This window comes from Pollicipes pollicipes, unplaced genomic scaffold (genome assembly GCF_011947565.3).
Source record: "Pollicipes pollicipes isolate AB1234 unplaced genomic scaffold, Ppol_2.1 Scaffold_5596;HRSCAF=6623_pilon_pilon_pilon, whole genome shotgun sequence".
In the NCBI taxonomy this organism is placed as follows: Eukaryota; Metazoa; Arthropoda; class Thecostraca; order Pollicipedomorpha; family Pollicipedidae; genus Pollicipes; species Pollicipes pollicipes.
Window position 1 is genome coordinate 5,966 of NW_023596715.1, and position 17,319 is coordinate 23,284.

Below are 17,319 nucleotides of genomic sequence, written 5' to 3' on the forward strand. Positions count from 1 at the left end.
ATGCTGACGAAGGCACCGCACCGTTGAACGTCGGGCAGGCACGATGCGTTTCGTCTTTGCGCTTGTCGTCTGTGCGCTTGTCGTTGCAGCGCTGGCCGCAACTGCCGAAGGTAAGGCGCCTCTTCTTGTGGCTGGTGTCTATGTGCAATTGGGGCTTTGCGACGCAGTCAGCTGCTGAGGCTATACGGGGCCGACTGGCTCTCACTCCAGCAGGAAGGGCGGGCACCACGGAGATTCGAAGCCTGTTCCCTTGGTTTCGTAGGCTGTTTAACTACTGCACTATGGGTACCCTCGCCATGATCTGTAGGTGTGACAAAAGGTGGTATATCTACACCTACATTTATGTGTTATCTACTGCTTAATATCGAGTTTTATGGATCTAGATTGAACGTTACAAAGGTCATATCTGTTGACAACACACGTTTGGTCTTATCCACATTCCGTTCTTTTTGCAGGGTCATCTTCATGCCGGGGCAAAACGCATCCTTGCACGCGTTGTCCCAGAAAGGGCAGCAAGTACGGATGCATTCAGACTTGCTGCAGATCGGGACGTCGAGGCGGTGGTGATGATGATGGCGATGATGATGATGATGATGATGATGACGGTGGCAGACGGCATCACGGCAAAAGGAGGCGAGGCGGTGACGACGATGACGATGATGATGACAATGGCCACCGTCGTCGTGGTGGAAAGAGACGAGGCGGAGATGACGACGACGATGATGATGATGATGACAATGGTCGCCGTCGTTGTCATGGTTGCAAGAGACATGGCGGTCATCATGGCGGCAAAAAGAGGGGCGGAGATGACTAGACACTTTCACACGGCTTCCAGCCGCCCGTCAGCTAGATTGTGACGGAAGAAGTGTGCAGCCAGGTGCGACAAGATATCACGGGCGCATTGAACGATCTTCACACCCCAGGACTTCGATAGTATGACAGCGGGTGGCATCGTCGAGTCTCGATTTAAATGGCGGCTCCACCCGGTCCACACGGGATTATCGCTTTCCATGCGTTGTTGCACTGGATCTGCCATCGAAGCGCCAGAGGTTGACAACGGTGCTACCCATGTCATGTCTTGGTTTTGTTTGATTTCAACAGTTGCTATGTTTGGTTCAAATACAGTCATACAAAGTACAAAGTGCAAAGGCAAGGTGTTATACAAGGTGCAAAGTGTATCTACGGGCGAAATCCATTGCTGCCATTAGTAACGGTACGTGATGGCAACACGGTCGAGAAGAAATCGTGCTAATCGGTGGTTTCACATGAACCCTTCACAAACAGCACGCATCCGACTCCTAAGTGGCTATCTGAAACGCTATGTCATAGGCCATTATGCATGCGATCTGCATTTTCATGCATGCCGTGGCTTACACTGTGATCATTCGTGATACCGGCAAATCTAGCAGCATGGCCTGTGTGGGGCGTCGAAGGCAGGCGAGCGTCCAAAGGAAAAGGTCACCTGACACGCACCGTGAAGCCCGCAGCCGATTGTTCAGCCATTCATGCACTTACGAGCGAGGCCACACGGCCCGTGTGCGGGCGTAGCTGACCATGTCGAGGCCGTGTGCGGACGTGACTGACCATGTCAAGGCCGTGTGCGGACGTGACTGACCATGTCGAGGCCGTGTGCGGACGTGACTGACCATGTTGAGGCCGTGTGTGGACGAGACTGACCATGTCGAGGCCGTGTGCGGGCGTAACTGACCATGCTGAGGCCGTGTGCGGACGAGACTGACCATGTCGAGGCCGTGTGCGGGCGTAACTGACCATGTCGAGGCCGTGTGCGGACGTGACTGACCATGTCGAGGCCGTGTGCGGGTATGACTGACCATGTCGAGGCCGTGGTTGAGGCAGACCTCCCACGAGGCGATTAAGATTGGTCGGCGCACGGACGCGAGCACGATGTTCGCCGCCTCCGGGTCGCAGACGAAGTTGAACTCGCCGGACGGCGTCACGTTGCCGAGGCCTGCCGGGCAGCGGCAGCTTCGCACGCGCGCTCACACTAGTAAAGGACGCGGAATTCACCGGCTAGGTGTGACCACGGACGGCTTTTAACCACAACACATGGAAACGTAAAAGTCTCGACTGGCGCAGGTGCATGACAGGGGGGGGGGGGAGGAAGGGCTCCCTGCATGCCATGCAGCTCCCTATTTCTTCTTCGGCGGATCTCCCGAATCGCTCTGCACGTCGCTGCAGCAGAGTGTAAATAAGTTCAGTCTTAGTCATTTGACAGATAGCTTGCTAATCTCAACTATCTGTCGTGTCAGGGCATTGGTAAATTGTTCCGTTTGCGAGACTTGGCATTGAAAAATTCGGTGGTCCACGACGCATGTTTACCCTTTTGTAAACCAAATTTTCTTGTTGGATGATGTTAAAGGTGTGAGTTGGCTGTATTTGATATCAATAAAAAAATAAATATCGACCTTCTTTTTTGGTATCGTGACGTGTGCGCTAAAAATAACCAACCGTCAATATGCCAGGACGTAAAAGATAAACGAATATTTCAAGCAATCATTAAAATATATTTTCAGCTATTATTGGAAACAAGTCAACCGCTCACCATCATGCATCGTAATAATTGCTGTGATATATCCTCTCAGCAGTTACGGCCCGGTTTGCTGAAGGCCAATGCAAGTTTGCAAGATGATGGAATTCATGTGCTTCGTGCATTGAGCATGCAGATGATCAATGCTCGCGACCACTTCATAGTATCCTAGGCGAAGCCAAGTAAAATCCAGGAAACTAAGACAAAGCCCTATAAATCCCGCTATATCGCGAGTAATAGCAACCATCATTGTTGGCATGAGCATCATTAAACGTCAAGGTTGTATTAGGTCATGTTTTCGGGACCGCGCAGTGTTTTTACAAACCTTTCACAGTGCGTAAATTTTGTCTTCTTACCATGACGATAGCTTGTGCGAAATGATTCGGAAAATGTCATAGGAGGTCACGCACTGACCTCAGGTAGCCTCACGCCACCGCATTAAAGTAAATGGTTGCGCAATTTGACCTTTGATATATTCCATCACATGTCGACGGGCGCTTGAGCCCTGAACTTATAAGATGTACAAAGTTTTGGCCATAGCTACCGCTAGCTACCCATAGTAGAAACAATGTTAACAAGAATTCTAGGCACAATAACTCAAATCTATTCCATACATTTACAAACCAAAGGTACTTTTTTCCTTTAAAGCCCCGCCACGTATCCACATAAAGGTCTTGATGAGTACGTTGGCCCAAATTCATGGATAGCTCATGGACCACCCGTACGAAATAAGCGAATGTGATTAAACATTGGTGACGTTTCGCTAAGGAATTTTGAGACTCATGCCTGATATAAATTAGACAGGCATTGAGCTGCTAGTTTTTAGTTATTATGAACTGGGAACTCAGATTTTGGCGCTTGGATGCATCTTATCATAGCTTAAGGCCAAAAATATGAAATCTCATGACATATAACATTTCCATCGTTTGCGCGTGATATCACCCGATGAAAAAAGGCAAATGTTCTGCATATTTGCACATGGGCGTAACCCTTTCTCTGGGATTGGTGGACAAATCAGGGTGAAGTGGGCGTGAGGGGGGGGGGAAGGGAGGAACACCCACTAAAGAGACGTTACTCTAGATGTAAAAATGCGAAAGGTGCATTTTGCTGGCAAAGGTCGGGGGAAATGCCATTTTCGGAACATTGTAGGTGACATTTCTCCCTCCCCACAATGGTTACACCCAGGCACGTACGTGCATTGCGTTCCAAAACTGCTGTTTTACAAATACGGTTATTATGCCAAATGGAGCAGATGACAGCCAAAGACCACAATTTATACTAACCCAACACAGTGACATCAATAAAACGTTTTTATTCTGCAATCAAATGCCATTTATCTTTCTGAACTACACCAGAGCCCGTGCACTAGAGCCCTAGTCAGTGAAAAACACATGGTCGTGTACTTCATTCACGTGCCGTTATAAAAAGTACATGGCCATGCGTTTTTACACCACACCATTGTTTCAATATTTGTCAACCACCATTGCGTATGACGGACGATTTTCTAGTATCAGGAACCAGGAGAGGCTATTATCTCGCGCGCGAAGGTCACGTTCTGTAAACCCTGGGCCGGTTGAGGTTGGCCGGCCGCCCGGACAAGCCGGATCAAACAAAGGGATCACCTTCGTACGAACTCCATGGAGTGGCTCGCGCAAAGTAGACATGCGGGCGATCAAAAAAGTGAAATACAACTATGTGTAGAGGCCTCTTTTGGATGTACGTTTGACTACACCATTGCTCTTATATTTTGTTGAAACACCGCATGACTGCCATAAGAGACACATCCTCGTGAACGTACGGCAGGCATCGGATCGTCTGTGGGAATGCGTGAAACGGTGAAGATGAACGAGGGTTCGAGAGGGGATCACCCTCTGCATAAAGTGTCGAATCAGATTATCAAAGAATACCGACTGTTTGCCGGTGCCCGAAAGCCAGGTCAGCTCTTCAGTTCAGCGGATTAGAGCGGTTTCAACAAAGAGAACAATGACGGAGCTGGATCTGCGCAGTTTGAGGAGTGGTCTTTGCCCCAGGAAAAGATAAGCCAGTACGTCGCTGAGAAGGCGGAGCATATTCTTGACAAATCTTCATTGACGACGAACCAGTTTTTATGGTTCGAATCACGCACTTCAAGTGTTTTTAAAAGCCAACGTCAATAAATGGCACGATCCATTCTTCCGAAGAAGTTCGCTGGGGACTGATTGGTGCAACTATGACCTGATAGAGTTCTCATAAACTTATCTGAGCTTCAAAGAAGGTGATGCTGGATAATACCAAATCATTCCAAGAGACAGTTACTGCTTGAGGGACACAGCAGTTTGATAAATTCCACTAGTTAATTTCGGGGCACACGGCGAAGATAGCAAGGCGATAATAAATCTAGGCAAGAATAGATAGATAACCTTCAGCCTAAACAACATTGACCCTCTGGAAGCCTTTGGAGACTTGTGGGTTGGTAGATGAGCAAAGATCAGGATAAGAGTAGATGGAAACATTCGTTTTTGGCGTTCGGCTTATCACGTTAATAAAGATAGGAAAGAGAAAAGGAGGGAAAACATCCTTAGTGCATGATTAACTCCTTTTACTCTCTTTACCCACCTGATGATGGCCAGCGCCGAAAAGTCATGCCCTCAACTACTTTTCTCCCGAAATTTACTCTTCTGCCAGTCTACAAGTTCTCAACAGTCTAGGACTTAAGGTCATCTATATATGTTCAAATACAATTCCTTTTAAAATACTACTCCTCCCCTAAGTCGATCGGTCAAACCGAGGCTTTTATAAGCATAGGTCTATAGGTGAAAAAGGAGTAGTAAATATCAGGTGAGCATGTGTCAGTGATGTAGACTATGGAAATCTGCCCGAGTGCATGTGATGGTTGTAAAAAACAAAGATGTTGTATTCGTAGTCACTAGTTAGGCGTGGAGAGGCATAACTGGTTATTCAGTAGTGTAAGCACATGTACATACCTATTTAAAGTACAGCACCTGCAATAATTGAAAACTCATTGAATGGCTCCCATATTTTTTTTATTTCGTAATAAGCATGTTACATGCCCGCACTGTCTTTTTCGCGCAGAATATTTCAAGGCCACTCAGGTACGCATGACACTATAGAAACATCATCCAAGACCCAGTACCCCATTGGCCACGCGGCGTTCAAGACCAAGAAGAACGTAATCGTCGAATCCTTCATATCCGAGGTTCGTGGGCGCGATTTCCAGATATAATGGACGTAAATTGCTTTCAATCTATGTTAAGCGGGTTGTGCAAGTTTCAATAATGAATCACGTTTTGTGGCACATAGTATAAGAAGTTGGACATAGGGGCTAGTTATTACGGAAAAGAGACTTGTTCTAAAGTACTTAATAAAAGCGTCATAACTGAGTATGTGAATGCAATTAAACGCATTAAACTGACGGACAAATATGCAAGAACACCACGAGAAAGGGTGTTCACCCGAGCACATGGGGATATTGGGTTAGCAAACACTTCCAGCACCGCCACGGCCCACCTCTCGGGAGACTGAACTACCACACGTGAGTGTTATGGTGGCAGTTTTGGTACGGCTAGTCTGGTAACACCTCAACGTCACGCTAATTTTTCGTGATGTCATCCAACAATGGCGTATTGAGGAGCACATTTACTGAATAGAGTCATCGTGCCGTCTAACAGTGTTTTCCATTTCAAAGTTTACCAGTAGTTCTAAGTGAGTTTATTTCATCATGTGTCATACTTGCGTTAATATGCTTAAATGTGAGGCATTCTCTTTACTCACTCACATTCAATGTAATATTCATGTCACAAAAGTAAACCGGCGGCTGGACAAAATTTTAGATGGTCGAACCTGAATGCGTCATCTGATTTCTGCTTCGCACATAACCGTGTTATTTTGTTCAATTTTGTTTTGTGTCGTTCTGCTTCTTGTTTTTTTGTTTTGTTTCGCTCTGGTATGCCGGGCACAAGTTTAGCAAAAGGACTCGCCGCCCGTCCCGGCCCTCCTCCCATCCTCCTCCTCTGCCGTCAAAGGTGACGAAACAGCGAGCTCCAGGCAGAGCCAAAACGTTTTGGCTACCCAGTGAAATCGTAAAGGCACATATAAATGCCACTGATGGTGGGACAGTGCAAGCGCATAATGCGCAGAAAGTCAGTGACAGTTCATGCATACACGTTGGATCACATCATAAATGAAGACACGCATATGTCTGACCTGTGTAGTTTCCACCCATAAGGTAGATATCATTGATATTCGTCATGAACTCCTGGTCCATGCGTGCAGCCAAGGCGATATTTGTTAGTGGTCCCAGTGCCACGACCGTCAGCTCCCCTGGAAACGAGATTTGACGCACTGGTGAAACATTAGAATTATGAGGAGATATAGGAGATGGAATAAAATGATAGGAGGAGATGAAACACAAGACATATACAAACCAACAGACGCTTGAAGCTGATATTGTGTACAACCCTAAGTATATCAGGACGGCCTGTACTTGCTAGTAGAAGTCAGCTCCAGCGATCATTGTGTCGTCTGAGTGCACACCATAGCGCAAAGGTAACCTTTGCTCGTCCAGTGTTGCAATTTCCGGCAATTGTTTTGCTCTTATTTCTATGCTGGTGCTCAGAACGAGCCTGTTCAACTTCCACTCCATTTTGAGACCAACCTCTATAGATCAAGAGCAGAAACAACAAATTCGTATCGGGTTAGACAACGCGTATGAATTTCAAAGTTTATCTTATGAGCTGCACTGCTTTTGTGCGAGGGTCTCTGAAAATCTGGCAGCATCTGCAGCGGCTTCCTGCGCAGGGACCACCGCTGACCGCGGTCAGGGGAGGACTGCCGCCCGCTGCGCGCGACAAGCCCACGGCCCTGACAACAGCTGCGCGCGACAAGCCCACGGCCCTGACAACAGCTGCGTGCGCCAGAGGGCGGCCCTGACAACAGCTGCGTGCGCCAGAGGGCGGCCCTGTCATGCGGCCCTCACTCCGCGCCTGTTGGTCAGGCCGCCGCGGCCACCGGAGGGAGCCGACGTGCTGCCACCTGCCGGCCGCCAGCTGACCTGCGCCGGCGCGCCGCGTTATTGTTGGCGCCAGGCGCGGATCCAGGATGCTCCTCGGGGAGGTTTTTCCGAAAGGGCCGCTGGACTGAACACATAATATTATATATATATATATATATATATATATAAATGTATACATATACATATGATAGATACAGGTATAGGTGAATACTCATAATATACTCAATACTACCCACTACTTAACTGATAGTGGAGTAGTACAGCGTCAAAAAGGTGACCACCTTCCAGCTCTAAAACTTACAAAAATGTGAAAACGAATCGTCGAAACATGTCATGACACATAGACAAACATTTATCTTTTTTCTATTTCCCTACGGACTCGATTGGCGGTGGTGGTCGGGGGCAGGCGGTTCCGCGACACTAGGAGGTCCTGCGTGCCACCGACAATCGGATAGCGGACATTAAGGACGCTCGCCGCTGCCGTCCGGGTGGCATGCTGGCAAACAGCGGTACGTGGGGTGAACATGGGTCGGACCGCCAACGGAGCCCGCGAGTCTTCAAGGGGCCTGCACACAGCAAGGTTGGCACAGTGGGTGCCTAGATCACTCATTTACGCCACGGCAATCCAGGACGTTGCCAGTCGACGGTGCCATGGAGTCTCCCTGACGAGCGCCAGTGATGATCCTGGTCATGACTCACGCCCCCTCGCGCTCTGTTTACGTAACACACCGCAGCCACGCCACAGACCGGGAGGCAGTACAGCACATGGGAGGGGCGTGGGACTGGATAAGCTTACGGATTTGGGGCGTGAGGTGGTGACGTATCTCATACAGAGAACAGCACTTCTTGACGGCATTCAGTACGTTCTTCTCCTAGGAAATAGTAGAGCTAATGGCCGCCCCCAGCATCTTCACAGACGGAGAGCGGGCTGTTTTTTGTCCAGCAACGGTAAGCTTAAATGATAAGGGTGTTTAGGGACTGTAGAGTACCGAAAAGGAGAGACATTGCTTTAGTGGAATTCATGTTGGGCAGTTGGATGTGAAGTAGGATCACTGGGATGGTTTCCTCGTGCCGGGATTTCTAAAGGTGATGATGCGATAAGAAAGCTGGTGATAATGATCAAATAATTGGTCGGGATGAGAGCAGTCCAGCAGTTAGATACCGTCGGCGTGGAATGTCAAACGTCCGCGACGGATGCAGGCTGGCATGTCAAGCGCGGTGGTCCTGGGAGGGATAAGACCGATTAGGGATATCGGAGGAGTGCCGTGAGTCAGGAGAAGGAAGAGACAACCGCCTCTTACCACCTACCGCCAAACGGCAAGACAGGTTGTTTGAAGCACCTAGGATCGATGTCATACCAATGCTTCCAGACGAACGCCTTGGTCGACACTATCGAAGACACGACTCAGATCAATTAAGGTGACGGCGACGGTGGGACCAACGCCGACCCCACGAACCCCCCCCCCCCCCACCCACACACACGCACTCACCGCCACAGCTTAGTAGTGTGGTAAATGTAATGTGGTACCTGACATTACTAGCGATACCATGAGAACCGGAGTTGTGATGAGGAAGGACAGAGGCCACATTCCAGAAGGCAGGAAAAACACAAGAGACATCAGATATGTTGATGGCATAGAGCAAGTGGCTTCTTAGAACAAGGAGACATTTAAGTAACGTATACAGCGGCACACCGCTTCGTCCTTTCACCCTGGATGATGACAGCCCACTCGTAGCAATCGAAAATTTAAGCAAAGTAGTGTGATGCTGCCTTAGACTGGCAGCAGTCATGGCACTCCAGGTGGCAGAGCCAAGGGTGTCGCTGCCATTTCGGCAGCGATACATGGGCTGACGAAAACCAAATACCATGCTATGGACAGGTCCACCTCGGCGCCACTCCTCCCTTCGTGGGCTGGAAAGCGAAGTTATCACTGCTTCACAAGAAACCGGCATGGCCTGTGAGCAGGGTATCGGAAATATATCAAGCTTCGACGTCGCAAAGGGGCCTTGCCGCGGCTTCAAAGACGCCGGTAGGCCGGGAGTTGGGTTTCGGCCCGGGTTGTTGGTTTCGGCAGGACAGAAATGTTTATGTTATTGACCACTGCAAACGACGACGAGGGTTATAGCTCTTAAGGGACGCTGCACGTCGACCGCACTCCACCACACGTGCATGATTTTTGTCACTTTCCGATCCATTTTCGCCTCCCGGTATACCGAGCCCCAGTCGGCCTGCAGAAGATGGAGACAGAGTGCGTCCCAGCTGACCTTGCGCCATGGACGTGCGGCGAAAGGCGTCTCTCGACAGCGAGAGATCGACGGAATGGTCCACAAACAACGATGATCAGGTAATATGCAATGGCTTCAGACAACACATGGACAGATGACGCCAAGTTAGGCATATTGGTGACGCCATGACGCCATTATGACGCCAAGTTAGGTGACGATGTGACCGGAAATAGTCTTGGTGGGGTCCAAATGTGGTGGCGTCTTAATGACTTATAACCGACTGAGGTCCTTAACCAAATAGCTGTGGTGACGCGGACCGAACCCGTCCGCACATAAACGGTCAGTGCTCATGTCACACAGACAGAAGATTGGAGTACAAACACACCTGGTCATTTAAGTTACCCAGACCCCCGTCGCAAGTTGGAAGAAGGAGACAAAGCACATCCTATTCCAAAGTTGGAGCCAGAGGGATCTCTTTTTCTCTTTCTCTCTCTCCTCCTCTCCTCTCACTCTCACTCTCCTTCTCGCTCTCTCCTACTGTTCTCTATCGCTATAAAGCATGACTTGCAAAGGCGAGTTTTGTCAATAAAGGCAACGCCTGCTTCACAATGTTGTTTAACAAGTACCATCCAGCATACTCAAGATCAATTACTACCAGAACAAAGAATTCCAACTGTTGAAGCTAAAAATTCCAACTAGTGTACCTATATGTCTGAACATCATTGGGATCACGACGAAATATGGCAAAAATATGAAAGTGTTTGTCACAACTTACGGCATGGAGTGCCTTCCATTGTCAAACTCTGATCCAAAGATGTGAGGCTCGTTCTATCATTGTCAGTCTTTGTCTTCCTGAGCAACATTCTTGCTATTGTTGGAGTAGAAGAGCAGCCTATAGTCGCCTTGTAGCTTATTTATTTAGCCCATCATATTGCGCATTTGAAAGCTTACAGTCCATGTCGCACGGGTCCCGCTGTTTAGTCTGGACCCTATCTTCGAGAGCCATACCGTCAGCAGGCAACGACAGATCACTGGGCAGGAAAAGCCAAGTGCACGTAGGCCGGGGGGAGCGCAGGTTCCAGTGAATCTCTCCAACCGTGCGTCACCAGCGCACAGGCGGCGCGATATACCCACATTCCTGTCAGCGTAAGGGACCGTGTGACCCATACCTAAGCGCGCGCCCCACCTGACTTGCGTACGCCTGGCACCCTCCGACGTCAGCGTATGACGTCACCTGACCAAGTCTGACCTTTGTGCTCGCTGGCGAGGCGAGAGAGTGCCGTCACGGCATGCTCCGGCCGCTGTTTGACTGCGGGCAGCGGCTCCTCGAAGCGGGCGTTACCGAGCCCGTTCTCCCCGTGGTATTGGTCAGGGGGGTCATCTGTTCCACTCAGCAGGAAGCAGTGAGCGCCAGCATACACAGGCACCTGCAGGGCAGCAGGCACCTGAGCATTAGCATTCACAGGGACCCACAAGGCAATGGGACCTAGAGCACCAGCATACACAAAGACCCACAGGACAATGAGACCTTGAGCACCAGTATACACAGGGATCACGGGACAACAGGCACATGAGCACCAGCATAGACAAGGATCCACAGGACAATAGGCCCCTGAGCACCAGCGTGCACAAGGACCCACAGGACAATGGGACCATGAGCACCAACATTGCGAGACAGTAGGCACCTGAGCACAAACATTGTGAGACAACACACGCCTGAGTACCAGCATTGCGAGACAATAGGCACCTGAGCAACAGCGTATACAGCATATTTGCACAAACGCTGTACAGTGCACATGCATCATGGCATGCGAAGCAAACGAGCCAAACGGACGTGCAAACGTGCCTGCAAACGAGGGATTAGTAAGGCAGGATGCATCGGGGGTGCCAACGTACGCCAGGATGTGTCAAGCAGCCGCGGCATTTGAGCCCCAGCTTACACGCGGACCAGAAAACCAGGATATACCTCAGTTCCGATCGTGTGTCCATAGAACCAGGTTGACAAGGTGAAAGACACCGTCTACTCGACAGTAAATTTAGAGGACGCCAACAAGCATCTGTTGACGCGAGATCATTAGTGCAAGCCACAAAGACTGCTTTATATGTGAACAACTTGTTTACAAACACTTTGCGAGGCTATGCGATTCATTTAAGGTATTTCATTTTTGCTAACTTCATTGCCGTTCGCTAAGAGCCGTCTTTGAGAGTATGGCGCTGCACACCATCATCAGCTTCAGCTGTACACACCTACTCACCGCCCGCCCCTGGTGTCACCCTCCTGCGCTATACACACCCACTCACCGCCTGCCTCTGGTGTCGTCTTCCTGCGCTCACACACCTACTGCGTTCACACACCTACCCTCCTGCGTTGTACACACCTACTCACCGCACGCCCCTGGTGTCGTCCCCCTGCTCCGTACACACCTACTCACCACCTGCCCCTGGTGCTGTCCCCCTGCTCTGTACATACCAACTCACCACCTGCCCCTGGTGTCACCCCCCTGCTCTGTACACACCTACTCACCGCGTGCCCCTGGTGTCGTCTTCCTGCGCTCACACACCTACTGCGCTCACACACCTACCCTCCTGCGTTGTACACACCTACTCACCGCCCCGCCCCCTGGTGTCGTCCCCCTGCTCTGTACACACCTACTCACCGCCTGCCCCTGGTGCTGTCCCCCTGCTCTGTACATACCAACTCACCGCCTGCCCCTGGTGTCACCCCCCTGCTCTGTACACACCTACTCACCGCCTGCCCCTGGTGTCGTCTTCCTGCGCTCACACACCTACTGCGTTCACACACCTACCCTCCTGCGTTGTACACACCTACTCACCGCCCGCCCCTGGTGTCGTCCCCCTGCTCTGTACACACCTACTCACCGCCTGCCCCTGGTGTCGCCCCCTGCTCTGTACACACCTACTCCTGCCCACCCCTCGTGTCGTCCCCCTGCTCTGTACATACCTACTCATCGCCTGCCCCTGGTGTCACCCCCCTGCTCTGTACACACCTACTCACCGCCCACCCCTCGTGTTGTCCCCCTGCTCTGTACACACCTACTCACCGCTTGCCCCTGGTGTGGTCCCCCTGCTCTGTACACATGATGTACATGCACCTGCCCATCGACAGCCTCTGGTGTCGTCCTCCTGCGTTGTACACACCTGCTCATCGACAACCCCTGCTGTCGTCTCTTGCCCGACCTACTCACGTCCAGACGGCCGTATGTGGCGAGCAGGCGGCGTGTATTGCGCGTGGCGTTCTTGACGCTGGTGTTGCCGGCCACGGTGGTGATTCCCAGTACGCGCAGCTCGCCACGCCGCTCGGCCGACAGCAGCATGCCGATAGCTTGAGCGTCGTCGACGCCCAGGTCCGTATCCACGACGACGAAACGCACCGACGACGGCGCGCTTGCGCCCTCTGCATACACACACACACGCATACATATAAGCGTCAACTACTGCGTTTGTTAAGTAGGCAGGAGCTTGCGCGCGCGCGCACACACACACACACACACACACACACACACACACACACACACACACACACACACACACACACACACACACACACACACACACACACACACACACACACACACACACACACGCATTCACGCGCGCACGCACACACGCACGCACACACACGCACACACAATCTATCTATCTATCTATCTATCTATCTATCTATCTATCTATCTATCTATCTATCTATCTATCTATCTATCTATATATATATATATATATATATATATATATACATATATACACATAACTTCTCACTTCTAACTTCAACTTCCAACGTCACCAGGGGTGAAAGGCATGTTATGAACAAAACTGCGTTTCCTTAGATATCATTCGGTTCGTCACTGCACGGTAAGTCCAAAAATTCAGCCTTTAGTAGCATGCAATGCATGAAATGTGTTTTATCGTCATCTAGAAGACAGCATTCTCGCTCCACACCCTGTGTGAATACTGTTTTATTCCCATCTAGAAGAACAGGAGCTTAGATGCGTATGTCGCAATACGGCCCGCAAAACGCCACATTACCATAGCTTCACTCCTTGTGACTCATGCCATGCTCTACAAAATCATTACTGCGTCACGATTCCAGTGATAACGTAAAACCGCCAGCGTCCAATGTTACAGCTCGGAAATAAGTCACGTCACGTCAGACCAGTCATGAGAAGGACAGACAGTACACTGCAACTCGTTCAAAAGCCCAGTAACAGTGTTTTACATTTCAAAGATAATAAAGGCACATATTATGTGTCACATGTTTCAGAAATGTCACTGCTAAGGAAATAACAGTGACATTTCTTAACGTAGCGTTTGGATGGAATTATGGTAGCAGGGGCCTCTCTTGGCAATGTCAGTTGCGTGAGCCCAAGAAATGCCATAGCAAACCAATACTTATAAATAAGCTCTTTTGGTCATATCTGATGCTTGCCCCCTACATCTTCAATGTGAATCATTCCTCTTAAATTGCTTAACCGACGACCAAAAACTTTCACCACTCGGTTATAACACACTTGGTAATAATCTAACACCACAAAAATGTGCCGATCACCCGGGGTGGTTGAGTTACGTGACCTAACATGACATTAGACTGCGACGTCGACGTCTGCTTACACCTGGAGACGTTTCTATCAAAGGGATTGTCCCACCTTCTGGGCATGCTTCAAAAATATATTCTAGTGAAGCCTCAGGACCAGTTACATCCAATAATAGCACTGGGTGGTGCAATAACAGCACCGTCAGGACATAATAGAGGTATCAATTTTGCTTAATTTCGAGCCCGAAGTACATAACCGTCATGACACGCTACGATCGTTACCTCACGACAACCGCGTGCGTACCTCCACTGGTGCGTATAAAAGAACATTTGTGATTGGCCCAACAGGCGGCAAGAGCCTGTCACCTAGAACCGCACCGGTTGACGTTTAAACCAGTGCGTCAATATGGACCACTCGCGATGCCGGAGAGCGCCTCGAAAGCACCCACCGTGGTGAGCGCCATAGGGAAGAAATCAAACCCCACTGTCGCGTTTCGTTGATTTGCGGGAATCCCACCATTTTGGCAATCAGTGTGTTACAAACATTACAGAGCACGCACGTTAGAAAAAGGAGGGAAAATTAAATGCATTATTTTTGCAGTGGTGAGCAGGTAGTCAAATGAAATTTCTCCAGCAGGAGTGGAGTTCCACCACCACGAGGAGTTCCTCGTACTTCAAATAGAAATGCTGAACTTAGAAGGATTTCGAGAATGCTGGTATCATTGATCAAATCGCATGCGTCCGATCTAACAATATGTGAAAAGTACAAAAAGTGGGATGCTCTCTTTAATATCCAACTTTTCCTTTCTTACTGTTTTCACTTTTTTGAACAGAATATCGTGTTTTATCCATTTATGAGGGTCACTGGAGGGAAGCCGGCTCGCTGGCCTAGCCGCTCTCAGTACATCGCCACCCAGCGACCGTGTCAGACAATGCCACGATGTGCGTCACGAGGGTCCAGCAGCGCAGTGGTTAGGCCGCGCGTCCAGAAACTATGAGATTTGATTCCGACGAAGCACGATCTTTCCGCCAGGGTGAGAGATACTGAACAGCACATGCCTTTAACCGCTGAGTGCGTTGCACAGCCCCAATGACGACGGGTTCATTGACCTATAAGTGACAATGGCTGTCACTAGGTCACAACTCATCCGATTTGAGACGCAGATAAAATATAAGCCAGCACGGATGTCGATTACATTGCCAGCGCGCGTTAACGTGCGCCGAAAGCTCCTCACCTTCTGTGACGTGAGGTTCTGGGTTCGACATGAAGCGTGCTGGAACGTCACCGGCTGGTCAGCGTCACGATAACCCTAAAGCAGCACGCGCAGAGCTCAATCCGACACGGCCCGTCACGCGGCAGTGACCGAGCGCAGAGTGACGGGATAAGCGCAGGCAGACGGGGCGGCTCGAAGGTTGTATATACTTTGTAAACGGGTGCGTGTCGCCCGCGAGGAGAGGCCTGTCCGCCCGGTCAGCCCGCGAGGAGGGGCCTATTGGCCCGAGCAGGGGCGGTTCCAGGCGCTTCATTTCGGAGAGTACAACTAGTGCCAAACGACGCAATTTTCGCCGAGTTGGACGACTACCTGAAATGAGACGATACGCTAGCAAACCTCTTCGGAGATTTAGGTTGTGCCATCTTTGCCCCACGCTTTCAAGTCCACCGCATAGTTCAGTCGGCACGTCTTTTTGGTGGATGAAACTCCCCTGAATCGTCTCAATCAAGGGTGTCGCCGTCTTCCATCGTTTATCGTGTCGTATCCCTCCCCGTATCAAGTCTCGTCCCAACCCTGGAACTCTTCAGCCTGCCTTCCTACCGCCTTTTTCATAGAAGAGAATGCGACGCACATCGCCACACACGTCTTTATGGGACACCAGCGAGCGCAGAGGACATGTTATCGCTCAGCGGCCATCGCAAAACAGGGGTGCAACGCTCCCTCCACGCGTGAGAGCTGAGCGCGCGAACAGGGGAGGGGTTGGGTGGGCCAGAGCCGACGCATTTGTTTAACTTCAATATTAACCTCATGGCGATGCACGGAAAGAATGTGCCTTGAAAATGGATGGTTCGTCCCCTTCCATGAAGATGCATATACGCGGCTCTCACCTCGAACCTGCGGCTGTGTTCCAGACTCTTGACAGTGAATGCTTTAGACTGCAACATTTCTGGAAACGGTACCTGTTTTCCATTTCGCTTCTCTTAAAACCACACATGTTTTTTAAATATCTTTTTAAATAAAAAACAGCCGCATACATTTTATGCCCGTTCTGAGCACCACCTCCCGCCTGAGCAGCTGTCTCAGCGCGCCTCTGACACCAAGGACGGATCATCCGGCGAGCCAGGAGCGGTCTCAGGCAGAGCGAGAACTTGAGCCTGGAGTTAGTCGCAGTCTGTCGAGCACTCATTCCCACCTATAGCTCTCGTTCGCATTCATTCCTTAATAAGTACCAGAAGTCCAGTCTTGATACTTGGTACAGGAATTGATACGAAGTATCAAGTCCTATAGTGTCAATACTTGATGCAAGTATTGATATTTGATACCTGACTTGATACTAAGTATCAAGTCTTGAAATATCAATACTTGATGCAAATCTTGATACTTGATGCGCAACTGCCGGCCTGTGCGGCCTTACTTGGCTGCAGAGACTGCCTGTTCGAGGGGCCAGAGGACCGGCAGTTGGAAGAGGCAATAATTATATGAACCATCACCTGAAACTTGAAGTACTTGGTCAGCTTGGTCTTCCTCCGCCAGTGACGGCGGAAGCGGGCCCTCCGGCCCCGCCTCCATCGGCCGAACTGCCTTGGCCGGCGTCGACCTTTGTTCGTTTGTTCGTCGACCCAAGTTCGTCCTTGGCCGCCGCCCAGGTCAGAGCTCGCGACGCTCGCGACCCTCGCCGACCGGGCCCTAAACAGCCGTGTCAGGCCGAGTGCCAGTCCGTTTCGAGCCTTAAGTGTGACCGCTCGTGAGAAGTAGCGGGTCGCACGAGTGA

At 50.2% G+C, this 17,319-nt stretch overlaps 1 protein-coding gene across 1 annotated transcript; it reads right to left on the reverse strand.

Moving 5' to 3' along the window:
• Positions 1-1,829: 1,829 nt before the first annotated feature.
• On the reverse strand, positions 1,830-15,924 carry LOC119102110 (putative uridine nucleosidase 2; the record flags this gene model as incomplete). Its single annotated transcript, XM_037225466.1, has 5 exons — positions 15,570-15,924; positions 12,992-13,200; positions 11,035-11,212; positions 6,752-6,868; positions 1,830-1,969 (listed from the first exon to the last, which is right to left on the reverse strand). Coding segments are annotated over exons 1-5 (675 nt in total), but the record flags the coding sequence as incomplete, so codon positions are not given.
• Between the last annotated feature and the right edge of the window lie 1,395 nt (positions 15,925-17,319).